This window comes from Acinonyx jubatus, chromosome E4 (genome assembly GCF_027475565.1).
Source record: "Acinonyx jubatus isolate Ajub_Pintada_27869175 chromosome E4, VMU_Ajub_asm_v1.0, whole genome shotgun sequence".
Taxonomy (NCBI): Eukaryota; Metazoa; Chordata; class Mammalia; order Carnivora; family Felidae; genus Acinonyx; species Acinonyx jubatus.
Genome location: NC_069395.1, coordinates 23806020 through 23827715, shown reverse-complemented (window position 1 = coordinate 23827715; position 21696 = coordinate 23806020). Strand labels below are relative to the sequence as shown.

At 32.9% G+C, this 21696-nt stretch overlaps 1 protein-coding gene across 17 annotated transcripts in view; it reads left to right on the top strand.

The window, feature by feature from the left end:
• KCNT2 (potassium sodium-activated channel subfamily T member 2) overlaps positions 1 to 21696 on the top strand; it is a 360665-nt gene that overhangs the window by 198535 nt on the left and 140434 nt on the right. For all 17 annotated transcript variants that reach the window (XR_003425716.2, XR_008293217.1, XR_008293218.1 and 14 more), the window contains one exon: positions 1766 to 1874. Coding sequence is in view for 14 of the 17 variants with exons in the window: in XM_027074938.2 (XP_026930739.1) it covers positions 1766 to 1874 (109 nt within the window). In the remaining 3 variants the exon portion in view is untranslated. The remainder of the gene's footprint in view (positions 1 to 1765; positions 1875 to 21696) is intronic.

Below are 21696 nucleotides of genomic sequence, written 5' to 3'. Positions count from 1 at the left end.
TCTCTCTCAAATCAACAAATAAATATTTTTAAAAATTTTAAAAATATTTTCTATTAGTTTAGAGTTTTCCTCTATTTATTATGAGCAGATTTCCTTTATCTCAGTGATGATATTTTTATTATCTGCTTTAAGCCCTAGTCTGATAATTCAAACATCTAGATCATCTAGAGGCTAATGTTTATTGGATTTAATTTTGTTTGTTTCCCATGAAATAAACAAATAGGTCACATTTTTCTGGCACTTCATATATTCAATAATTTTACAATGTATTCTGAATATTATGTTATGTTGTGGAGACTTGGAGTCTCTTATATTCCTCCAAAGAGTGTTGATAGTCTTGTTTTAGCAAGCAGTTAATTTGGTTCACTTGAATACAATCTCTCTTACCCTAGCATTTGGCAGTGATTCAAATCTCAGTTGAGATTGCTCTTATTCTGTCCCATGTATGCATGGTTTAGCGGTTAGCCAGTGTTGTATAAATTTATACACAGGATTTGTGGCTTCTGTTCTCTGCCTGTCCCTTTTCTGGGGTCTACCACCCATCCAGAATAATGTTTAACCAAATACCAGGGCACCTCATGATCCAGCCAAGTTGATACATAAAATTAACCATCACACTGTATCAGGTTCATTGAATGTTTGCCTGGAAGACACACATTGTCCATTTATCCACTTTAGAATTCGGAGTTACTATTCATCAACTTTCATGCCTCTTAAAGTTACTAACTACCTACAGCAGCTTCTTTCTGCACTTCTTTACATAATCCCTTATATCCATTTATATTTTTAATTGCCCTCTTGTTTCCCTAACAGCATTGTCAAATAGAACTTCCTTTGATGATACAAATGCTTATATCTCCACTGTTCCATAAAGCTTTGGATTAGCCACATGTGGCTTTGAACACTTGAAATATGGCCAGTGTGACAGGGAAATAGAATGCTTAATTTTAGATACTTTAAATTTAGACAGCCACATGTGGCTAATGGCTACTCACTCCAAGGGCAGTGCTACCCTGGAAAATGTTTTTGTTTCCTTTTTCAAAATGTATTTTAGCTGACTCATTTCTCTAATAATTTGCTTTGATCTACTTAATGAATTAAGTAATAATTTATGGGGTCACACTATGTGTAAGATTTAATGTTAAGCAGGATTTTTATTCCTTTTCTAAATCTTAGCACCTTCTGTTTTTTTTTTTTTAACTGTTTTGGTATTTTTAATATCTGAAAGTTACTGATCTTTTCCAACTGACCCATGTAGAGTCAAGATTCTCTTACTTTTACTTTTATATAGAAACAAATTTTAAATAGTGTATTCTCTACATGTGTGGTTGCTGTAGTCCTTCCTCTCTTGCCAATCTTTCTAAAAGTGTTAAAATTGTTATAAATCCATATTTTTTCCATGGAAACTGTTACTAAAAACTATTAGTTGTGCTGCATTGTTGAAGGCTTCTGACCCTCAACTATTTTCCAAGAAGAGTACTTTTAAGTTTTTGAAGAAACTTTCCTCTTACTCTCTGCTAATTTTTTAAGTGCTGGTAATTAGCACTGATTGAATTAGGTATTGTTAATCTCCTTTGTAGAAATAATGAATATATTTACAAATAAGTCCTTGAATTAATTATTTTGTATGTTTGTATGTTTAATTAAAATATGTTTAACTTTAAATTGTGGATGTGCGCATTTAACACACTGGTTGATTATTTTTACTTTATGTAGTATAAATTTTTCATTTTATTTCATGATATTTTGATATTTATCATTTCAGGACCACCAAACAATTTTGAGAGCATGGGCTGTAAAAGATTTTGCTCCAAATTGCCCTTTGTATGTCCAGATATTGAAGCCTGAAAATAAATTTCATATCAAATTTGCTGGTAAGTTTAATTTCAAATTTCAAATTGGATGGTAAGAGATATGTCTCTGAAATTAGTGGCAACTTAATATATTCATGAATGTATAGAATAGAGGGATTCCTTTTATCATCTACTTGTTATAAAAGAAGTTACTCACTTTAAAAAGTGGCAAGATAATATTTTGGGAGTGTATCTTTAATTTTTTATATAACTTGGTGATTTTAGCAACTGAATTTCCTGGATATCTTGATAAGACTATGAATAGATTAGCACTTATAGTTTTATGCATAATATAAATACAGGTTTCAAATGCTATATATCTATTAATTTATTCTCATGTTTACACAGATAGATAGTGTTTTGCTATAGATTATTTAATACACAAGTAAACTTCCCATGCATTAGAGTAATACTGAAATGTATTCAAGTACAAATAGATTTATTTAGAGATAGATTTTGAAAACATTTCAAGAAATACATACGTGTGAGTTTTTCATAGAGACACTGCTTTTGAAGTAATTTCATCTGAGATTATACTTTAAACTGTTAGGAAATTGAACAGTAAGATGATAACTTTAATTTTTTCTTAAATGTTTCTCTAGGAACTAATTTTGATCCAGACAGTAATTTATATTCATGTAAAAAAAAAACAACTTTTTTTTTAACATTTCACCTTCATAATTGAAGCTGCAAACACCATTAAGATGTAAACCATTTTAACTATGCGTTAGCAAAATGTATTTCCTTCAGAAGATGTGTTTACATATCTTATAATGTTTACCTATTTGTATATGATTTTTAGTGAAAAAATTATAAGCACTAAGAAATTTCTAAATAATAACAAAAAATATTGCCATTCAATTTGCTCTGTTTTTTTATCTTTTAACTTTGCTTCTAATGGCATCATTTTTTTTTTCCCTAAAATTTATAGTAAACAAAGCAATGGCTCTCAACTATGGCAGCATTTAAGTATCTGTCTGGAAGGTTTTTTTTTAAGTACTAATAACTGATTAAAATTGTGATGATGGTGCCAGGGCATTTTTAAGCCTGTTCCCTAAACTGAAAATTAAAAATAACAGCACCTCCTTTGTAAATGACTTTGTGAAATTTAGTGGAAAATACATGTAAATTCTCCATCTGCTACCTGTTACATATTTAATTAGCATTAAAGAAATGCCAATTGTTTATTTAAAAGACCTTTGCAACTAAGCTGCTCCCTTTTTATTGTTATTTAGCAAAAGGAATATTTTTATAAAGTTCTTATCATACCTGATAATGACTTCTAATGATATAATTTTTTAGGAAGGTGGTAATGGCATAAGCATCAGACCAAGTCCTAAAAATGAGAATTTAAATTTGAGTGCCACCACTTAAGATTTAGGTAGGCAAATTAGAGTTCTGAACCCCATATTTCTTTTTTGTTAAATTAGGTATCGTAATTATGATGTCTTTATTCCATTAGTTAGGATTAACAGTAAGAATTAAATAATATCGGAAACATAGTAGGTGTTCAATAAATGGAAATCGAATGTGGATCATAATTTTGAATGTGTTATTACTAAATTTCAGAATAGGCTTTTGTTCTTTTCCCTTTCTTAGCAGGCCATAGATAGGCTCACAACAGATAGATCAAACTCACTGAAACAGTCCACCTTTACAAACAAGAAATTACAAAGACTATTTGTATCGATTCTCTTTCATATTCTTATTTTGCCATTTTTTGATAAATCCATTGAAATGAATGAGATAGTTAAAAATTCTATCCTGATAGTGTATCACAATATATCTAATTTATGGCACCTGCTGAAATTCCTCTTAATGATGTCTGTATTCTTTTATGGCTGAGATTACAACATCTCAGAGGAACTCTTTTCTTATATTATAAAAAGATGAAAGCATCCTAGTTTCATTAAAACGCCATAAGACAGTTTGGGGTGATGTATGAGACTCTGCAACCGATATAATATATTTTACATCTCAGCATGAGGTTAAAAGATTATGGACTTTGCATTTCAAAAGGAAGTGTATCAAGCTGTCACTTAGTTTGTATGGAAGATTGTTAAAATAATGGTCTTCAGTGAACCATGTTCCCTGTGTCTATGTCCTATGTTGATGGGACCTTGCAGCTTATGCCATTAAGAGATGAAGTGCAATTCCCCACCACTTGAATAGGTGCTGGTCTTGTGACTTGCTTTGCCCAATAGAATGTGACAAAAGTTACACTGTATGACTTCAGAGGCTAAGCCTTAAAAGTCTATGCTTTTGCTTTCCCTTCACTGGAACATTACCCAGAGACTGCATGTAAAGGATCCCAATTTAGCCTCCCTAAAGATGAACAATCACTTGGAAAATGAGACTTATCCATCCTAGGCATCCTACCTCTCTATCTCCTGACTTGCCCACAGCCAACCCAAGGAGTCATGTTAACCTACAGAATTTTGAGAAATAAAAGTGTTGCTTGCTTTAAGTCACTATGCTTTGTAGTTATTTGTTATTTGGCAATAGATAACAAATATCATTTGTAATAAAATAATATTTGCTTTACTTTTAAACCATATCATTTGATAATATTTATATTACTTTCTTTTCATTATAAATGTTAAATAGCACAATTCTAATTATCACAGGATATAAAATGAGATAATTTTATTTTTTTATTTACCTTAAAATGTTTGTTTATTTTGAGAGACAGAGCGCATGCATGAGTGAAGGAGGCATAGAAGAGAGAGAGAGAGGGAGGGAGAGAGGGACTCTCAAGCAGGCTCCATGCTGTCAGCACAGAGCCCATTATGAGGCTTGGTCTCAGGAACCATGAGATCATGACCTGAGCCAAAATCAAGTCTGACACTTAATCAACTGAGCCACGCAGGTGCCCTGTTTCTCTTTATTTAAATAGCCCCTTTAATACACCCTAAATTGTGGCACTACTACTATGATTATAAGTTATATATTTTTAAAAAGTAAATCCATGTTTTTAAAAAAGGAAAAGAAGAAACTTCAAAATTTGGGTTATGAGTTTATAAAATATTAAAAAATAGAAACAATATAGCAACCTACCAATTATTCCTTTATACAGATCTACCTTTCCTATCATGTATGGATCCTTTTCTTCTGAACAAAATGACTATAGGCATTCATTAAGGTAAACTATTGACTTGTTAAAATATCATTTGAATGAATTATTATATCATTAATTATAATTAAAATAATCCTCTACACTTTGATGAGAGTTACAGGGGAAAAGTCTAGGTGGGCTTGATTTCAGCAGCAGAAAAGATATGCTTTTATTCATTTCACCAAGACAGGAAAGTAAAAATAGTAAGTCTAGAGATAGAAAGTCCTCAGTAGAATAATAGCTATGATACAGAATTTCTGAATATAAACCCATGCACACTACAAATTTTAATGAGATTCAATAGCATAAAAATATACTTCATAGATAATTTGATTATTTTAATCACCACAAGTTTCCTAAGAAGAAAAGAAACTCAAACAATCTCATACAACAAGTTTACTTTCAGCAATTTTCCTTTTTATAATAAATTTGTCAAAGTAAAGAAACTGATATTGGGAAATCTGTAAAGAGACCATCCTCAGTCAAATCTTCATTCTATTATATAGTAACTGCATGATCCCAAGCTCCTTAATGTCTCTTGACTTGAGTTTTTTTTTTTTAATTTATTTATATTTTTTAATTTTAAAGAGAGAGAGAGAAAGCAAGCAGGGGGAGGGGCAGAGGGAGAGAGAGAGAGAGAGAGGGAATCCTAAGCAGGCTTCATGCTCAGCATGGAGCCAAGTGCGAAGCTTGATCCCACAACTCTGGGATCATGACCTGAGTCAAAATCAAGAGTCAGTCATTCAATTGGCTGAGCCACCCAAGCGCCTCTCAACTTGAGTTCTTTGATATAGAAGAAGAGGATAATGAGGGAAACTCTCCCATAGGGTTGTTATGATAAAAAAATATTCAAAAGAACATAAACCACTAGTAATTGGTACCTATCAAATTGATGATTATCATTAATCTTAAATGTCTATTTCTCATCCTAACAAAACTGTGTTACCCTTGTTTCCAGGAAAAGTAACTGAGGATTGCTCATAATGTTTTACAAATTGCTAATTATAGTAAATATTCAAAAAGCACATAGTTCTCAGCTTGCACATGTTTTCCAGAAAACAGAAAAAAAAGATATTTCCCAGACTCATTTTATGAGGCTATCCTAGCCATGATACAAAATTCATTGAAGAGAGTATAAGAAGTGATTAGAGACCAATTTAGTATATAAAATATACTACAGAAGTAACAAAGTAATGTATTTAAAAAATAATATTACCAAGCTGAAATTATTGTAGAAAGAGATCTTTATGTTAAAAGAGAAATTAGTGTCATGATTTTAATGCATACAAAAAAAGCATTTGAGAGAGGATTCAGTATCGATTTACAATTAAAAAAAAAAAAAAGAAACAGGGTTAGAAAGCCATGAGGAAAACATTCATTAAGCTAAGGAAAATTATCTACAAAATAACCTAGAGGAATAAAGAACATTTAATGACCACATATTGAAAGTTTACCTTTAAGAGTACATTCAAACAAAGGTGCTTACTGAAACCACTTTTACTCAGCTTTTTCCTGGAAATCCTAAGGAGTGCAGTAAGATTACAAAAATAAATAAAAGTAGTAAGCATTGAAAAGCGTGAAATAAAATTGCCATTATTTATATAAGATTATATAATATATAATTGTACATATATTCCACTAAGAAAAAGGGGATCTTATACATTTATATGATTTCCAAAATTACATATCTGCCTCAGTATTCACTATGAGCTTCAGTCTTGTATCTCCAGCTGTACAGTCAGTATCTCCCATTAGGTTTCTAACAGTTGTCTCAAAATTAAGATATCTAGAAATATTTATTGATTGTTCCTGACTTGAAATCTGTTTCTGTCTCTTTCTTCCCCCAAACCTATGAGTCATCCTTCCATTGTTTGCATTCAATCCATCAAGTCCTACAGGGCAGACTCTCTGAGTATCCCAGGCTTATCCACTGACACCACACTAGGCCCTGCCATGATCATGGCTGTGTCAGAACACTCCACTTTTCTTCTTTCCTGGGTGTCCACGATTTCTGCCTATAAGCTTACTGGTGCTCTTCATATTCCTCAGCACATTTGCAACAGCAATCACTGTTTGTGTGTTATGGTAGGCAGCTGTACCTTTGCACCTCTAACGTCGACCTAAACTCACTAGTTTCCTTTTTCCAGTATATCAATGCAACATTCTTTTACAATATCATTATTTTTAAAAGATTCTTGCTGGTGGGTTATTTTTGTCAACCTCTGGAGAACAAAAGTCAAATGGTACTATAGCTTTGGTTGTGTTAAATCTCTTTTCCAGTGAGAAATATTTTTTATCAATACACTTCTTTTTTAAGAAGTGGCAGTTGGTACTGAAACATAGGAAGAAGTAATGGCAGTGTTCCATAGCTATGACTAATATAAAAATGTGGTTTTGTAACATCTTGTATTCTTTGCCAGATTCTTGTAGGACTAGCAATTCTAGTAGAGTGCCTCCAAGGTCATATATGTGATCTGAAATCACCTAGAAAAAAGGACTCCACATTATTAAGCCCTTCACAGATTTTCTCCTCCGTGGCAAAACCATGATGAAAAAGGAAAACATTATACTAGTTCAGCTTTCAGACATGTTTCTGTAGATTTTAATCAGAATAAAACCAAGCCCATATCTCTTTCCTCACTCTGTATTCCAAAAATCATTAAAAAAGAAAACATGAAACAAGACAAACATAAGAAAAAAATGTGGTATACTAGGAAAAGAACTGCTTTATTGAAAATCCTTGAATGAACTTAAAGAATAAACTCTGCTGTCCAATTACTTGAATCTAAAAGAAGTTTGCTATTTGTCTCCTAGTCAGATGAAATTACTCAGAAAATCAGTGGGAGGTGAATTCCTGTTATATGAGTAAATTCATTGCTAAATTTATGCTGCCTCTATCTTCACCCCCCAAATAAAGGGTTATGTCACCTGTGAGTGAATATTCAATTCCCTTTCTTTTGTCAACAAACTTTCAACATTCTGGGTCCTTGAAAATTTTCTACGTCATTTTAACAGAATGTAAGAAGACCTAAAAATTAAATTGGTAAATTTTCACCTATAGATAGGCGTGAGAAATGTTAATAAATTTGTAGGAGTAGAAAATGTAAAAGAGTAAAGAACATAAAAATCAATTTGTAGGTTGTGAATTTTCTATAAATTTTATTTTCCATGCTTTGACTATGATATTTCATAAGAGAATTTGAGTTTAAGTACATGAATGAAAGGAAGAATCGTACCTCAAGAGTAAAGTGTTGACTGAATGAAATTCTCTCTACTTCACAGCTTAAACATGCCTAGAAGAATGATTCATTATACTAGAACAGTAGGAGTTGGTTCTGGGAATTAAAAAAAAAAGATTTCAATTGCAATACAAGTTAAAAGTATAGACAAAAATATTTTTAACAATACCATTGACAATATTGTAGAAACTTATATCTTTCTTATAGTAGGTAGTTGTGGCTATCATTATAAAAGCAATATTGTTTACAGTATGCACATATGTGCACATGTCTGTGCCCACACAAACACAGATCTTGGAGAAATAATTTGACTAAAAACTGAAGGTCCTATCTCAATTTAGTCACCATTAATTTTTTTGCTGAAACATCAGACATTCCAATGCCTCACTTTTTTCTACCCAAAAAAGAGAGTAGAAAAATATTTCCAAGTAATATAAATATTGGAAATTATCTCAGCTGTTTCTAAATAACATATGTAAGTGCAATGCTTGACTTTCACCAAATGGTAAGGTGTGAGTTTTTCATGCTGAATAATTTCTTCATTTCCCATATAACACCCACATAGGTATCATTTTAAATTTCATTCTTACAACCTACTTAAGAACATAATGCTTTGAATTCCTATTTTTTTCAAAAGATAAGTTACCACAGTTTTTAAAATTCTTCGTTTTCAGGTGGAAATATTTTTTCTTTGATTTTGTATTATGATACAGATTATCAGAAGCCACTTAACCTAAGGTCTGTTCAAAACCAGCACAATTTGGAGAGTCTTTAATTTTTTTTCTTTCCTCACTATTTTTTACTTTGCAAAAAATCAAACATATACAGTTTAAAATTATACAATGAAAACCTGTATTCCCTCCATTTACATTCAGCAATTAACATTTTCCCACATTTGCTTAATCTTCTCTCCCTACAGACACACACTCACACACACACACACACACACACACACACACACACAGATACGCACACAGATATGCACGTATTTTTAACTTCAGCATGCTTTTCCTAAGAATGACATTCTGCCGTGTACCCACAATAACATTTTTACCTCTGAGAAGATTAAATAATTTCACGGATCTGGTTCATGTTTAAATGTTGTCAGTTGTTCCCCAAATATCTTTTATAAGTGTATGGTACTATTCAGTATTAAATCAATATTCCATTTTTTTATTGCATTTGCTTTTTAATTTTTTATTGAAATAATTAAATTTGGAAGATTAGTATATACAGTATAGAGCATTCCCATATACCCTTCATATCACACAGCTTCCTGGGATGTTAATTTCTTATATAATCATGGTACATTTAATCAAAGCTAAAAAATTAACATTGGTGTAAATTATTCCTTAAGTGAAATATTTTCTAGTATTTCATTCCTCTTAACAAAAATATCGGTAACTTATTTGCTTTACTTTTTTATAGTTTCTAAGATTTTAATTTGTGGGTCTATTAAATAACCAAACCAACTTTCCTGTTTGTTCTCTTTGACACTTGATTAAATTGCCATTGAACATTATGTATTTCAAGCCATTTTCTTGTGGGGAACTTAAAATTAAATGAACTTGAAGCATCTTTATATTTTTCTCCATTAATTTTCTTATAGTCTTATATTTCTCCCAGACTCAATTTCATGGTTCTGAAAGCCAGAGTAGCATATTTCTTCTTCTGTCTTTGGAAAGTGCCAGGCATTTTCCATCATATCCTAGATCTATGATTTTCAGTCTGTAATGTAGTTTCTTAATAACAATGATTTATAAAGAATAACAGGTATATCATCTTGCACCCACATTTACTCATTCAAACAATGTTATTAAGTCCTACTGTGAACTATTTGTTATTCTAGGTACTAGTAGTATGATGATAAATCAGATGGACTAGCTGTCTATTCCAATGGCCGGTTTTCTCATTTTCTTTACCTTTCACCCTTTTTATCAAGAATGAGCCAGTGTACTTTTACATTTTGCCCGAGAATACTACTCTAACAGAGCCTGTTCTTTCCACATAGAGCTTCAACTATGACCTTATGATCCTCCTCTCCTGCCCTTGCCACCCTCCATATATATCAAAACTCATGATTCCATTTCTGTTCTAGTCTTATCAGATTTTGCTTGATGAGATTAGTCAATCTGATAGACCTATTTTACGTAAAGTTTTTATAATTTAATATAATACCCTCATCTCTGGAGTAATTATGTTTGTATTGAAAAGTCTCTTAAAATAAGACTTTTAACCCCCAAAGAATGAAATCCTAATATAAAGATGATGGCAAATATTATCACAGGATATTTATCTAATGTTGCCTCAAAACATGTATGACAGCATGCTGTGCACACACAAGCATGTGTTTGGGGATGGGTGGAGAGAGACTGTGAATTAGCCTTTACTAAAGAATTGGAATGTTGAAGGAGATTTATGAAAGTTATTGTTGAAGGTATAACATTTTAACTAGATAATAAAGTAACTCCAAGGACTTGTGGAGTGCAGTGGACAGGACACAAAGGGTCTCATAGGGGTGATTATTTAGGAAGCTATTAGAGTGTTCAGGTGAGAGAGACTGAGTGATTGAACCAGAGTAGTGATGATGGATGTGGAAAGTGAGAAAGATTCATGAATCATTTCAGATATATTCTGTGGACCAGATCATCACTTAACTATGGGAGCCAAAGATAGTGAGAAATCAGTTTATTTGATTTTTGCCACTCTCCTCTCTTTTTTGTATATCCTCCCGTTTAATATAAATTGTATTATAGCAGTTTATGAATTGATTTGTAGCTTGCTTCGATTTTCATTTAACTCCTGAGTAGGAGTTTCTTTTTTTTTTTTTTAAAGATTTTATTTTTGAGTAAGTCTCTACACCTAATGTGGGGCTTGAACTTACAACCCCAAGATGAAGAATTGCAAGCTCTACTGACTGAGCCAGCTAGGTGCCTCTACCTAGAATAGGAGTTTCTTAAATGCTCTTCAGTGACATGCACAGTGCTCGACTCATAGTATCTTATTATTACTAGCATATAGGCTATATTATAAGATTTAAAAACTTAAAAGATCCATTAAGAATGTTCAGAAGTAGTACTATAACTCAGTAAAATACAAATATGCAATAATATATAAAATAGTAAAAAGGAAAAAAAATTGCAATCCCCCCCCCACCGTGTAGGGAAAAACCTGATTCTTCCCTACTGTGTTTTCTCCCTGGTGAGACTACTTCACTAATTACATAGGAACATCACTTCTGACTCTCTGGTTACCAAATATGTAGAGGTGTCTTCCCCACATCAAGCAGTTCTCTAGGATACCAGCTGAATGTCTTACAGTGCAACTCAAGTCTGACTCTACCCAGAGATAGCATCAGATCCCACACAGGAGGGCTCAGGGACTGCCCTTCCCCCACCCCTTTCAGAGGCCATTTGCATGTCCAGGTTGTCACCTGTGCTTCTGCTGACCAACCTTTGGCTATCGGTTGCAAGTCCAGCACCCCCTTCTTGGGTCTGATTGATTTACTAGAGTGGCTCAAAGAACTCAGGGAAATATTTACTTACATTTACTAGTTTAATAAAGGGCATGGTAAAGGATACAGAAAACAACCAGATGAAAAGATTCATAGGGTAGAGGTCTGGGAGGGTCCCTTGTGCAGGAGTTTCTGTCTTTATGGAGTTGGGGCATGTCACCTTCCCAGTGTATGTATGTACCAACCTGAAAGTTCTCCTAAACCCCTACTGTTGGGATTTATGGATGCTTCCTCCTGTGGGCATGATCAATGATAACTCCATTTCCGGGCTGCCCCTATCCTCTCTCTGGAGGAGGGGGGAGGTGGAACTGAATCTTCTAATCTTCTAATCATGATTTGGTCTTTCTGGGGACCAGCCCCCATCTAGGAGTTATCCAGGAACCCATCCAAAGTTGCTTCATTAGAACAAAAGAGGCTCCTGGCATTCTTACCATTTCAGAATTTACAAGGGTTTTAGGAGACCTGTGTCAGGGAGTAAGTCAAAGACCAATATTAGAACAAAAGAAACTCCTAGGGCTCTTATCACCCAAGAAATACAGCATTTCAGAAGCTCTGTTCCAGGAACTGTAGATATCTATCTATCTATCTATCTATCTATCATCTATCTATCTATCTATTATCTGTCTGTCTATCTATCTATCATCTATCTATATGTATATATCTGACATATATATGTCTTTCAGATATGAAAGTAATGTTTCATCATATTATAGTAAAAAAAGTTGTGGAGGAGAAGAGTGAATTAGAGTAAGAGCATCAGAAATATAAACAGATTCCTGTAATTTTTTCTGCATCATTTCATTTTTTTCCTTGAGCAGCATTTCATATTAAAATGTGTGTTCTTAGAATGCCGTGCTAGAGGTAATTTTAGGAATTGCCTGATGGGGAGCACAGGTCTGAGTTTATTTGTTTAAGTAGTAAAAGGATGTATAGATAGAAATCCAGAAAGGATAGAGACATCACTAACATCTGTTTACACAGTTACGTGAAGGTTTCATAAGGAAGTAGAATGAGTTGCATACAACATTTATGTAGAAGGACATTTATTAAATTTTATTGTAAGGATAAATGTAGAAGGAAACAACAATGTCTAGCCATATGAGAATAGATACACAAGATACATGGATGTGGTGTGTATATGTATTTTCCAACCAAAAGTCATTATTAGATTATATTAAAATGAGAGGCAATACAAATGAAATAAGATATGGAATTACTTAAAGTAAAGTAACAATTTTATTAATATAATTCATGTATAATGAATTGTATTTCATTTTTATATAGAAACATATTATTAGCTAGAAGGTGATTTTGCTGATAATGTTGCTTTTTAATTTGTTTATAGATTTTATATTTTTACATTTTTTTCACACAAGGTCCAAATTATTAAGTATAATTAATGCCATGAAAATATTTATAAATCGTTATATCTAAGCAGGGAACATGTTATTCACTTAATTACAGCTATAAAAGTTATGTTTGTATAGACTATAATAATTTGTTAATGTGAACTAAAATATCATTATTAGGTAGGTAAAAGATAATGTATATAAATTTATGAATCTGTGAAATCAGCATATTGTTATATTTTATAACCCATGACAAATGCCATGTAATATTTTAATATAATAATAACTTTCATTGGTGCCAAGTTCTCATTTAAGCCATCAAGCTATTCTGTAGCCCTATATTCATAGAGACAAAAACTGATGATCAGTCAGTACCTACTTCCTTCTTGAGAATGTTAACTTAGCTTCCAATGAAGGATGAAAAATAAGCAAAATTAAAAAGTGATAGCTGTTTTTAAAAATCACCAAGGTGAATGTCATGAGCTTAGATAAGTTATTTCCAACAATTTTTGGAAGTTTATGTGTTTGAAAATAAGAAAAAGAAATGTGTGATCTGTTGAAATTGTAGATTAGTAATTTTGATGAATTAGCTCCTCCTTGGATTGTGTATTCAATATTCTTTGTTTTTCAGCGTACTAAGACTCACTTTTGTCAAGAACTAAAATAATAAGTAAATAAATAAAATAATACATCCTCAGTTACCATAAGAGAAGTTTTCCTGGACGTGGGTGATAAGCTTAAGATGATTATCTAGTGTAATTTCTAAGGTGAATAGTATGTGTCCTTTTATGATTTTTAATATGCAGTGCCAATTTGCTCTTCAGAAATGTATAACTTACTTTTGCAAAAGTAAGCAATATTCCTTTTAACTCTTGCCCCTTGGGCAAAGGAAAAATAATATTAAGAGTTCTCTTATTATTATTATAGTTACACTAATATTGGCAGCCAACATTTATATAATGCTTATTATGTGCAAGGACTACTGTTCTAAAACACTTTTTGTAGATGAAGTCAATTAGTTTTCATCACAACCTTATATTATAAAGTAATATGTTAGTTATCTATTGCTGTGTAACAAGCACAAAATTCTGTGGTATAAACAATAAACATTTATTATTTCAAAGTTTCTGTGGGTCAAGAATTTGAGAGAAGTAATAATCAGGGTATTTATGATGTTGCAATGAAGATGTCAGTTGGAACTACAGTTACTGAAGGCTGGACCTGCACTGGGAGATGTTTCCGGTGTGGTTCACTCTTTACTCACAAGTGCCAGTACTCACTTACTGGCAAGTTAGTGCTGGCTGTTGCAGGAGGCCTCAGTTCTTTACTTCTTGGACTTTTTCTTGGGGCTACTTGAGTGTCCTTACGATGTGGCAGCTGACTTCTCCCAGAAAACATTGACCTAAAAAGCAGCAAGGCAGAAGCCACAATATCTTTCATGACATAGCTCTGGCTGTCCCACACTGTTATTTCTACGATATCCTACTGGTTACACAGATCAGCCCTATTCTGTGAATACCAGGATGGGAGAACCACTAGTGGCTGTCCAGGAGGCTTGCTACCATAAGTAGATTTTATTGGTATAGTTCACTCTCGAACAACACGAATTTGAGCTGCACGGGTCCACTTATATGTGTATTTTTTTGTCCAATAAATATAGGACAATACTATAATTATATTTTCCTTATCATTTTCTCAATAACATTTTCTTTTCCCTAGCTTACTTTGTTATATGAATACAGTATATAATACGTATATTATACAATTTCTGTGTGAATCCACTGGATGCTATTGGTAAGGCTTCTAGTCAATGGTAGACTATTGGTAGTTAAGTTTTAGGGTAGTCAGATATTACACGTGGATTTTCCATTTATGCAGAGGTTGGTGCACCTAACCCTCATGTTGTTAAAGGAACAGTAGTATTCTTGTTTTACAGATGAGGAAATTGAGACACAAAGATATTAAGTAAAGTGCTGATGAAGCCATACTAAGTGGTGGAACTAAGCCTTTAATCCATGTTCTCTGTCTCCAAAATGTGTGCTATTAAGAGATATGTGATATTGCTGTTAATAGTTCATTTTAATTTTCAATTATTGATTACTGACAGAGCTGTTCATTCACATGTATCTATTGTCCATTTAATTTGTGTGTTCATTCATATGTAAAATATAGCCCCGAACTCTTACTTTCTATAGAGGTGACTATTTTTCTTAGTGAATTATAGAGGTTTTTCATACTCTTAAGTTATGAACACTTTGATTTTTTAAAAATTGCATTGTTTTTTTTTCAGTTTTCAAGTTGTCTTTGGATTATGTTTATGGTACTTTTAACTAACAAAAGTTTTATCTCTTTTTGGCACTTTTGTGATTTTTGCCTCTAGATTGTCCATAGATTCATCATTTAATAGTTCAAATCAGTGTACTTTCCAGAAGTTACTTCCTTTTAGACAGAATTTGTAGCAACCTCTAGGATTGTCCCTTAAGGTCAAAAAGAGTGTGTGGAGAGTGAATAACTAAAATGTCCAATTTACTTTATTTCTTGGAATCTGTTGATATGAATATTATATTGAAGAATTGTGGGGGCTGTTTGGTGGAATTTTGGTGATATTGAGGCCAAGTAGGGAAGGACTCAGCTAGACAAATCATTTGGCTCAATTACCCATGAAATCAACCTCACTTTTACATTGAGGAATTCCTTTTAAGTTACATATGCCCCCAGTAAAACTCATGTTTCAATCTTCTTTTGTCCTTTACTTTTACTTTGTTTAGATTGTTAGATGACCATCTAGTTGACAGTAGCAACTACCTATCTTTCTTTCTATCTATCTATCTATCTATCTATCTATCTATCTATCTATCATCTCTCCCCCCCATATCTATCATCTATCTCTCTATCTAATCTATCACCTATCATCTATCTAATCTATCTATCTATCTATCTATCTATCTATCTATCATCTATCATCTCTCCCCCCCATATCTATCATCTATCTCTCTATCTAATCTATCACCTATCATCTATCTAATCTATCTATCTATCTATCTATCTATCATCTGTCTCTCTCCCCCCTCATGTCTATCATCTATCTCTCTATCTAATCTATCTATCTATCTATCTATCTATCTATCTCCTATCTATCATCTATCTATCTTCTATATATCATCTACCTATCTATCATTTGTCATTTGATACAAACATTTTGGAGGAAAAGGGAAAGATTTGGTTATTATGGGAGACTGCCAAAAGGCGGGCAATAGCCAATAAGTATGTATTAAATGCCTAATATAAGTGATGAAGTGAGAGCTTCTTCTGAAATTTTGTCCAGAGTAAGGACACTAGCAAAAACAGCTGTCACAGATTACACATGACAACTATAAATATGGCTATGGGTTGTCATTTGCCTGGGAGGATCAGATAAATCATAGCATCTTCTTGTATTGTTAAAGGAAAGGTGTACACTCATATAAGCTCATATTTCCATTTATTCTCCATTTTTCTAAAACAAAAATATTTACTTGGTATAGAAATTTATAATTTACTGCATGGTGTCCTATGTTAGTTCAATCTGAAATTTATATTTTTATAAGGTAGATGTAAATAACTATACCTATTTGTCTAATATGTTAGTAAGCATAGTTGCCTAAAGACTGCATGCTTAAAGGCATGGGATTCAGACTTGTATTTTGTGACTCCAAATCTAATGATCTTTAAATAGAGTACAGGACAACATTTGTAACATTTTTCTACTTTATCATGCACTTTTACAAGTGCTAAGATATTATATTTAATCTTCATAGAATTTAATCTTGATTCAGAAGATCCATTTTCCGTTTAATTGGCAAGAATTCCTTGAGAGTTAGAGTGAAAGAGGTATGTAATGGAGTATTTACCTGGACTTGACATCATCGCAAATACTTCCAGTCTTATTTACACAATTCAAATCTCACAATACCCAGCCTCAATCTTCTGTGTTTCAATTTTGCTTATTCAACCATCCATTACTATCTAAACACACTCCTTCTGCCTCATTATGACTTTTAGTGCAGTGCTATTCAAAGTGTAGTCCAATGACAAGTTTTAGTCTACAGACTTTTGCTGGGCTACAAGTACATCAATTGAGAGTAAGCATTTAGAAACTTTGATAGCAATTTGACATCACTGTGACATCCAAGGGCATAATCAATGTGTTATCTCTTTGGAAAGTGAATAGACTCACATCAGAATCATAGGTGAGTGACACATGGCATGAGTTCTATATCAGCCATGCACAATAGACATGGATGGTGTCTGCAATGGGTTGGAAATGAAGAAGAAAAAAAATACTGGTTCTTCATCACAAATAGCTGAGGAGCATTGTTCTAATGCATCATCAATCTGGATTCTTCATGGGCCTCTCTTTCCTTTCTTCTCTTCTGCCCTCTTTAAACAACCTGAGCTCTGTGGGCTGTCATTTCAACCAAACTCATATCACTATAGTAATTTCCTTTATTTTTGAAAAGAAAGCATACACACAACAAGATCCTACATGGGTGGATCCTTTTTTTCCTGCTCCTTGGCTGAGCACCGCTGAGGGAAAAAAAAAATCACTTAGACAGTCAGATTCGTGTCCTCGTAAACTCATTTGGGCAGCTCAGAAGCCATCTTAACAGAGTGGAATTTTTTCTTATCAAAACACTCTTTTGCTCTTGCAGTTACAATTTCAAACTTTATCTCATTTTTCCTAGTTTTCTGGAAACAATAAGTGAAAATTTCCTCAAGTTTTTGTTACCATATCTTCCAAATGTTACTTCATTTTCACTTATTACTCCCTGCTTTCCTTCTGTTACAATACACTTCCCTTTAATCTGTATGCTGGATCTCATTGTCTCATAGTCTGTCAGCAACCTTGTAATATTTTCTCTCCTTAATCCTTAGACCTTTCTCTTTTTTTGTTAATTTAGTTTCCATAAAAGTTTATTCTCCTACCTCTGATTTTATTTTTAAGAAAATTACCTCTGTCCACTTTCTTCACCATTCAACTAACTTATTCTTAATTTACCCTTAAAATCTTAGTTTATTTTTTAAATTCTTTAAAGTTTATTTATTTGTTATTTTTGAGAGAGAGTCAGCAGGGGAGAGGAGGGGAGAGAGGGAAAGAGAGAGAATCTGAAGTAGACCGCACTCTATCAGTGCAAAGCCTGATGGTGGGGCTTGAACTCACAAATGGTGAGATCATGACCTGAGCTGAAAGCAAGAGTTGGATGCCCCAAAATCTTAGTTTAAACATCACTTCCTTGGGGATGCTTTTGTTGATTTGCCCCAGGGCAGGAAAGGTGTCCGTTTGTATCCCCTTATAGCACCTGCATTCATTCATTCATTCATTCATTCATTCATTTATTGTAACAGTTATCACAGTATAAAGGTATATTTGCTACTAATGAATATAGAGATCTTTCAAAATCCCTTTGTATCAGTGACTCAAATCATTTTAGTCCAGCTGTGATTTTAGTGTGTGTAATTACGAAGTGGTGAAATTGTTTTCAAGGTCAAATTTGACTTCATTCCTTCCAAACTCCTTCATGAAATGGTGGGTTTCGAGGAACATAGTGGTTGTATTTTTTTCAGTCATCAGTTTAATTTAGTGGCTGTTTGAGCCATTTGTCCCTCTGATAGCAAGCAGCAATCTTTAATGTGAGTTCAGGAGAAGGAAAAACCACTTGAATATATCACTTATTTTAATGTGTTTGGTAAATGAATTTTAAAGTTGTATAATTTTTGTGGAGTTTTCATAGGTAGTTTGAATTTAAATTAATAATGAGTTTAGGCAAGTTATTTTACCTCTGAACATCTGATTCTTTATCTGAAAATGGTTTAACACAATATACATTATAGAGCTTTTGTGAGGTTTAGTAAAATATATACACATACACACATATATAAACACATACATACGTACATAAAAACTGAAATGCTGGTTGGTATTGTTATTACTATTAAGATGATTAAATGACTATATCATTAACCCTCATGACATCAATAACTATCATGAGCTAGTGAGGAAAGAATACTTTTGGCTAGAACATAAAGAAATAAGGATTCTGAGGACAATAATTTTTCAAAAACGATTAACTTCTGTTTTCTGACATGTGTAAAAGAAAGAGAGGTTAATAGAATTAAACTTTTGCACTAGAGTACAGGAAACTTGATTCTCCTTTTGAGCATTTAATTAGTATGATACTTCAAAATTGCAGCATTGAAATAATGCAGGGATTCAAGCAATAAGAAAATCAGGCAAGCTTTTTATACTCTTTATTATTGAGGTGAAATAAATCTGTTTTATAGAATATTGCCAATCTCAGATGGAGTTGAATCCTATATATTTAATATGCATTCTTATATTTAGATCTTGTAAAACTAAATGACTTTTAAAGGTTTACTTAAATCTATTCTTAGCCAGTTAGTGGTTGCATGGCTCACAATCCTGGAATTGGCAAAAGTCTCTGATGTGTGCTCATGCATGTGTGTACATATATATGTGCACACACACACATTCATCAATTGGTTATTTTATTGATTAAAGTGACAAAATCAAAATAAAGCTCAATTGTTAGAGATTATCCATTCTCTTCTAAGAAGAAAAAGCAATTTTCACAGCAATCGACCCACTCATGCTTATAAACAGTACAATAAGCAAAGGATATGTGAGAGTTTTTTATAACACAATTTGTTCAGTCCATGCAATAAACTTTTCCCCTTAAAATAAAAGCAAATAACATTCAATTTTTCAAGTTTATCCTGTTTTGTGTTTCTGTTTAAAAGCTCTTTTCCAAAGGATATTTGATTTCTGTAAATCACAACCCTGCCTTGGTTTACTGCACTTTCCACTGTTGTTACTGCTTTCCAAAGACCTGTTACCTAGCAACTGCATGGAAGAAGCTTCTAGTATTTTAAATCATACAAGAGCTCAGAAAATACTGAGGCAGACTTTTAAAAAAAGATTCTGACTTGTTAAAATGTAATTAACAATTTTATTTGCCATAAAGTAAAAGGGACTTGAAAATAGATTTGCTTCATATGTATCTATTAATTTGTATATTTAATTATAATGGCTTATCTAAAAGCCTTTGAATTTTTTAAAATAATAAACATCACAATAAAAAAGAAACCAAACATTTCACGTAATCTTATTTTAAAAATGATACTCCTTGAAAACTTTCCCACTCCTTGAGGTAGTTAGTATTAACAGTTTGGTTCCTGTTCTTACAATTTTTTGTGTTTATTCAGACATATATGTGAACATATGAACATACATGCAGAAGTCAGCATTTTTATAAGACTAGGATCATGTTTTAATTCTATAACAATAAATTTATGTTATATTGTTTCACTACTTAAATTTTTTAAATATATTATTGGCATTATTTCAAGACAGTTTATTGAAATCTTTGTTTTTAATATGCATGATTGCAATGATACATAGTACTTGTTTAGAATTTAGATCAGCATTTCATAGTCATTGTTTACTTTTCTTCTCAGAAAATATGAGGGGTGCCTGAGTGGTTCATTCAGTTAAGTGTCCCAATTCTTGGTTTCAGCTCAGGTCATGATTTCGCAGTTTGTGGGTTCGAGCCCCATGTCAGGCTCTGCGCTGGCAGTGCTCAATCTGCTTGGGATTCTCCCTCTTTACCTCTCTCTCCATCCTGCCTGTGCTCTCTCTCTCTCTCTCTTTCTCTCTCAAAATAAATAAATGAACTTAAAAACAATTCTATGAGGCATATTCTATTATTATTCACATTTAAAAATAAAGCAGATTAGGCTCAGAGGGATCAGTGTTTGCCCATGGCTTGGCCCACTTAGTGGTGGTGACACCACTTGATCTCATGTGCTTATGCTTTAACAGCAAGCCATGGACAAGAAAGATCTAAAGTAAATACACAGAAACTTCAAAAGGTTGAGAATATATGAGATGCACATAATTTTGAAAGAGGAAATGCTTTCTTCAGCAAGGGAGGGAAACTAGAAGCCATAAAGAAAAATGGACAGATTTTATCATTGCTAAGGAGTTATCTCTGTCTACATAATCAAAACTGGGCTTTTGCCATATATGTGGTCTCACCAACAAGAAGGAAGGAGTTTAGGAAAAGTGGTTTTGCCTACAAAAAAACAATACAGAATTTGGACAAAGTTAGTCATGTGACCATATCTAACGAATGGGAAGCTGGACAATGTAATTTTTACCTGGGCAGCCATGCACCCAGCTAAAATTTGGGGATGAGTGAGAGGAAATAAGAACTTCTATTACTGAAAGGAAGAAGGAGAGAATGAATATGGGTGACAGCAGTTGCAGCCACAGTTCAAATCCTTATTCATCTAAGCATTTGTGTACGATATTTCCCTTTACATTAAGATACTCATCCATTAACACGCACACGAATAAATTAGTTAGCTGCCTCCACCCCAATCCCATATGAATATAAAATAGTGAAACAAGATAATTGTAATAAAATATTGGTGTTTGGAAAAAAGAACCAGAGATACACAACAGTTATTGGCCCATAGCAATGATGAAATCCTGTGGGACATGAATGGCAGAGACCTTGCAGTAAATTCCTTATCAGATACTCATTCTGCTCTTAGAGAATAACTC